Source organism: Atta cephalotes, assembly GCF_000143395.1.
Source record: "Atta cephalotes unplaced genomic scaffold scaffold00031, whole genome shotgun sequence".
NCBI lineage: Eukaryota > Metazoa > Arthropoda > Insecta > Hymenoptera > Formicidae > Atta > Atta cephalotes.
Genome location: NW_012130095.1, coordinates 3,677,986 through 3,683,411, shown reverse-complemented (window position 1 = coordinate 3,683,411; position 5,426 = coordinate 3,677,986). Strand labels below are relative to the sequence as shown.

The 5,426-nt window shown below is 29.0% G+C and overlaps 1 protein-coding gene across 1 annotated transcript in view; it reads left to right on the top strand.

The window, feature by feature from the left end:
• Positions 1–2,760: 2,760 nt before the first annotated feature.
• Positions 2,761–5,426, top strand: part of LOC105621006 (nuclear migration protein nudC) — a 94,845-nt gene continuing 92,179 nt past the window's right edge. The window contains exons 1-4 of the mRNA XM_012202482.1: positions 2,761–2,835; positions 2,935–3,012; positions 3,108–3,326; positions 3,980–4,180. Of these exons, the coding sequence (XP_012057872.1) occupies positions 2,761–2,835; positions 2,935–3,012; positions 3,108–3,326; positions 3,980–4,180 (573 nt within the window). The remainder of the gene's footprint in view (positions 2,836–2,934; positions 3,013–3,107; positions 3,327–3,979; positions 4,181–5,426) is intronic.

Below are 5,426 nucleotides of genomic sequence, written 5' to 3'. Positions count from 1 at the left end.
GTTACGTTACGTTCGTTACGTACGTTCGTCTACTCGTCTACGTCGTCGTCTCTACTCGTACTCGTCGTCTCTACTCTCTCGTCTCTCTCTCTCTCTCTCTCTCTCTCTCTCTCTCTCTCTCTCTCTCTCTCTCTCTCTCTCTCTCTCTCTCTCTCTCTCTCTCTCTCTGTCGCTCATCATCGTTTTCTTAGACTCTCTTTCTTGAACGCTTAGGCGATGCTAACAATTTAAATTGAAACAACCTGTACGTTAGATCGCCCTTTATCTGATTTCGGCGAAATAATCAGCATAAAAAATTTCGTAACAAGTCATAGGCTGTGGAAGTGAAATGCCTAAAAATATTTAGGAGTAGATATTTTGTTTATTCAGAAATATATCTTGAGAATACATCTTTTCTTAAACGACACTTATAAAGATTTAATTAACTTTAATACACACTTCTGGGTTATTCATGTCCTGCCCATTTTTTTTGTTTAAAATATTAAGAGCACCTGGTTAAATACCAGTCTTTTCTATTCTTAAAAAAAAATTTGGCATTTAAAGAACAAGTTTTACACGTTATCGGCCTCAATTTTGCATATCCTTTAACTGGCTAATTCCAAAGTTCACCTCTGGGTCACGAATGATCTAACATGAGCACAGAGTATACATTTTTTGTAACTAAATAAAATTTTTTTTTTTCTTTATTTTCAACTAATTCTCAGTTGTATTGTGGAAATATTTCTCGAATTATTAAAAAAAAGAATTTAACCCTACAAAACAACATATTAGCCTTTAATATACGCGATTTTTATTCTAAATGTTGTCTGTAATGTTATAAAGAACATTTTCCTAATAAAGTTTTTTTAATATAAATTTTTTTAAACACAATAGCAATAATAAAATGTATTGTTTAAAATGTAAATGCAATATATCTTTAATTTATAGCATATTAAATTTATGCATATTAAAAAAAGCATTATTTTCAGATTATTTAATAATTAAACTTTTTTTGGACAGCCGACACTTGAACTATTTTTTTTCTTGTACTTTGGAATGTCAATTTTAAGATATTATAATATATTATATTATATATTTCCTTTAAACATTTTTGTTTCAAAGTTTTACATTTTTATATTTCAACAGTGCATTTTTCTCATTTCATTAACTATATTTAATTACAACAATTTATCTACAATTTGTTATGAATATATAACTGCACAAATGCTTTCTACAGGTGTCAAAATATTATGTAAAAATTGTTTAATAATTTATATATACTTGTAAAAGTATAATAATAAAAATTAAGCCAGGACACGAATGACTGAATGTGTGTATTAAAAGTTACCGATTATCGGCTGCAATAAGAGGAAAGAAAATAGGAATATAATAATTTACGAATAGAAATATGTAATTTCTGAAATAGACGCCTAGTGTAAAATTTTTTTTTAAATCGAAGAGTAAGAGTAATATAAGTAATAATAGTATAGTAATAATAGTTTAATTAATAATATAGTTTAATTTACAATTACATTAGTAACTACATTATGAAACATGCTATTAATTAAATTAGAAGTCGATTCAAAAATATGAAATATAATATAACGAGATTATTAAGTAATTAAATAAATATAAGTTTAACAATGATGACAATAATTTTTAATATACAGAATGTTTGAGACTTTCCGTACAAACTTCTTTTGAAATGAAGGGAAGTGGAAGGAAGGAAGGAAAATCTGTTTATATTTAGTAAATATTCCTGGCAAAAATAAAAATCAGAGCATAAGTCGAATGTAAAAGGAAAGAAATAAAAACATAAACGAAACGTAAAAGAGATTTATGTTTCTTTTACATTTCATTGTTTCGATTTTTATCTTCTATTATAGAAGTTTCGTTTATGCTTTTGTTACTTTTCCTTTACATTCCCTTCACGACTTACATTCTGATTTTTATTTTCATCAGGGATTTTGTTGGTATTGTTCAAACGATTATTAAAATTTGGTTTATTTTTTCAGCGTAATTCAAGATGCGACTGAATTTATAATTCAGCCGCATCTTGAATTACGCTATTCTGAAATTATAATTTATACAAATTTTATTATGTCTAGATTATATAATTATCATCTATGGTATTAGCGTAAATGAAAAAATCAATAACATTTATGACAAATATATATCACAAAGTAAGATAAAAGTGTCTATTGAATATAAAGTATAAAATTTTTCCGAATTAAAACAGTCTTAAAAGAATAAACACGGAATTACGTATATATTTATATTTAAATACTTATCGTAATATTAAATCATTTAGCAATCAACATTATATATGTACGAAGATTGTCAGTTATCTTTAATTAAAAGTATCTCTTACAATCTTTTTTTAAAATGTATTCAAGAGTTCTTTAAGTTCTCTCAGGTATCTTTTTTTACTCAAAAGATATGTTTAAGAATTGTTTTTTGCAATTATATATTTTTTTCAAGAAAAATGCTCAAGAAAATTGTTACTAAAAAAAAATGTTTATTATTAATAGTCGATAATCGATTCGAAGTTGTTCCATTGCTCTGCCGTCAGAGTACGCTATCGGTATTGTTTAGCTGACCTCATATTTCAATCCGGTCGATAATTCGAAATATTTCTACATGGAAACGTGGTTGGAGTCTACTAACAAAGCTGCATAATCGTTGCTACCTGTAGCGATAGCGAGTACTTGTTTAACGTGACGATTATTGCAGCCTTTTTTTCGCAAAATAAATTGTGATACGCGTAAATTTTAACGAACAATGTCGAAAACGGAGGACCAATTTGATGGAATGTTGCTAGCATTGGCACAGCAACATGAAGGTGGTGTGCAGGACGTAAGTAATTTTCTTGTTTGAGGTTATCTCGCGCGATAAAATATTTATATTTTCATAAGTCTGTCCAAAAGATACGAAGATTTCGTTTTTCTTTTTTAGTTACTGGATACTTTCTTCAGTTTTCTTGCGAGAAAAACAGATTTTTATACTGGTGGTGGCGAAGGAGCAGCTGAAAAGGTAATTGTGTATGCGAAAGGTAACACAAAATTATTTTCTTTTATTATCATTCAAAACGGTTCCAAATTGACCGGATTTGCTCTTTTCATGTGCAGCTTGTGATGAGCAAATTCAAAAAATATGAAGCCGGTGCTCTCGCTAAAGCTACTTCCGACAAAGCAGAAAGAGCAGAGCAAGAAAGAAGACGTAAGGAGAGATTGGAGAAGAAGAGAAAAGAAGAACAAGCAGAAGAAGAGAAAATAGACCATGATTCTAAAATAGTTGAATTAACCGATGAACAAGCTGTTAAATTACAAGAAGAAATAGACAACAAGGTATTTATATAGTGAAATACTATAATTTTTATTTTGCTTTATGATTTTTTGATTATATTTGAAAATAATCGATGGTCTTTCAAATAAAATTATCGCGTATTATTTGAGACATATCCTATTATTCACTGCATAGAGAAAACCTATAGTCACATATATAGATTTTCAATACTTGCAGTGAATAATGTAATCGTAGTGTCATTAAGATTATATATGTATTTATTTGTATCTGCATATCGACTGATTAACTTTTTGGATCAGCTATTTCTTATCTGTTAATATTTTAGATATTTTCTTTCATTTCGTAATATTCAAAAGACATTTGAAATAATTGCCCATTGTTGAACCATCGATATGTTATTATTATATATAATAAAGAAAAATACAGAAGCGAGAGAGTCCATCTAGGATTTTAAATTTTTAAAAACTTGTGTAACAATGAAAAGAATATTGATATTCTGTTATATTTGTACTAACTGATCCATGGGCATGTGTATCCTTATGTGTGTCTTCCTTCAAGATTTATAGTGTGTATCCAAAATACATGTATTGAAAACCTTCTTTGACACTAGTGGCTATGTAATTGTGTATCAGTTTTTTTTAAAGATATCAAAGGCATTATAAATTATATAATATTCAAATATTTTTTTGTACAGAAATTAGCAAATGCTGCTGTGGCAGGATCTAGCAACGATTCTAGTGATAGCACTACAAATGACAAAAATACAGATTCGAATAGTGGCAACGTTTCTGATGAGGAAGAAGATGAAAAGGAGAAAAATAAACTAAAGCCTAACAGCGGTAATGGTGCAGATATGCCGAATTACAGATGGACACAAACTCTTGGAGAAGTAGAGGTAAGTGCTTATAGAGTTATATTTTTTATATGATCAACTGCACATGTGGCGCGCCGAAACATTTTTTTTATATATTTATAAAAAGTTAGAAAAATATTTTCAAATATCAAATTTTTGTTCTTTGTTTATAAGCAGCAATTTGGATTTATTTTAATTTCGATAGCAATAGTCGAAATTGGGACTAATAAATAATAAAGCTAATAGATTAATTAATAGAGTAATGTGCTGATAGATTATTATTTTATAAAATTCTTTTAATTCGAAAAATTTTATATCGTTTATATTCTTAAATTGCATATGAATTCGCGTTTATACCAATAAATGATCATGCAATCTAGGCATAATAAAATTTATATAAATTTTATGAAATTTATAAATTTAGTCAAATTCTGAATTACGCACATATATATTAGAAAAAGGTTGTCATCATTGTTAAACTTGATTAATCTCATTACATTCTAACTTCATATTTTGTACTTCTACTTTATGATTGTATCATTCTTCGATTGTTTTTCGAATATCAATATACTACAAAGGACAGGTTGAAATGAAACAATATTTAATATATTTGACAGTTTCTTGTTGAATCGACGATTAATACGCAAGTAATATCACAGACGCGAAAAGCGATCTATGCGACCGCCCTTCATTGCTTTTCCGTTTACATTTGCTCCCGGAATAACAATCCGACGGAAATCCAGGTATTATTAAGGTAGCTTGTTAGTAAAAATTAAATTATAGGTCCTAAATAGATATTCGCTATCTCGGTCCCATCTCGTCGATTACTTCAAACTGTCCGTCGGTATTTGTTATTCAAAATACTATCAGGCCTTTAAATCTATATCATACGAAATCTATAGCATACGAAAATTTATAATATATGTAATATATACTATATTATTTTCGTACGAGAATAAGGCCCCATATTCAAGATTTCGTTGGACGACTAGAATTAGTGACACTCCAGTGATATTTTATCTCTTCTTCCTTATTGGCTCTCAATAATGTCAATACGATTTAAATGATAAATCAGTTGAGAACTATGAAGGAGAAGCGTTGAAAATATATACGAAAAACGTTTTATTTGGAACAATCGCAAACCACGTGATGTGTCACCGTCGTCCGTAATTCCTTACCACATATATCTTTCTATGCAAAAAATTATGCGGTGTGCAGAGAAAGAGAGAGGGAGGGGAAGGGGAGAGAGAGAGAGAGAGAGAGAGAGAGAGAGAGAGAGAGAGAGAGT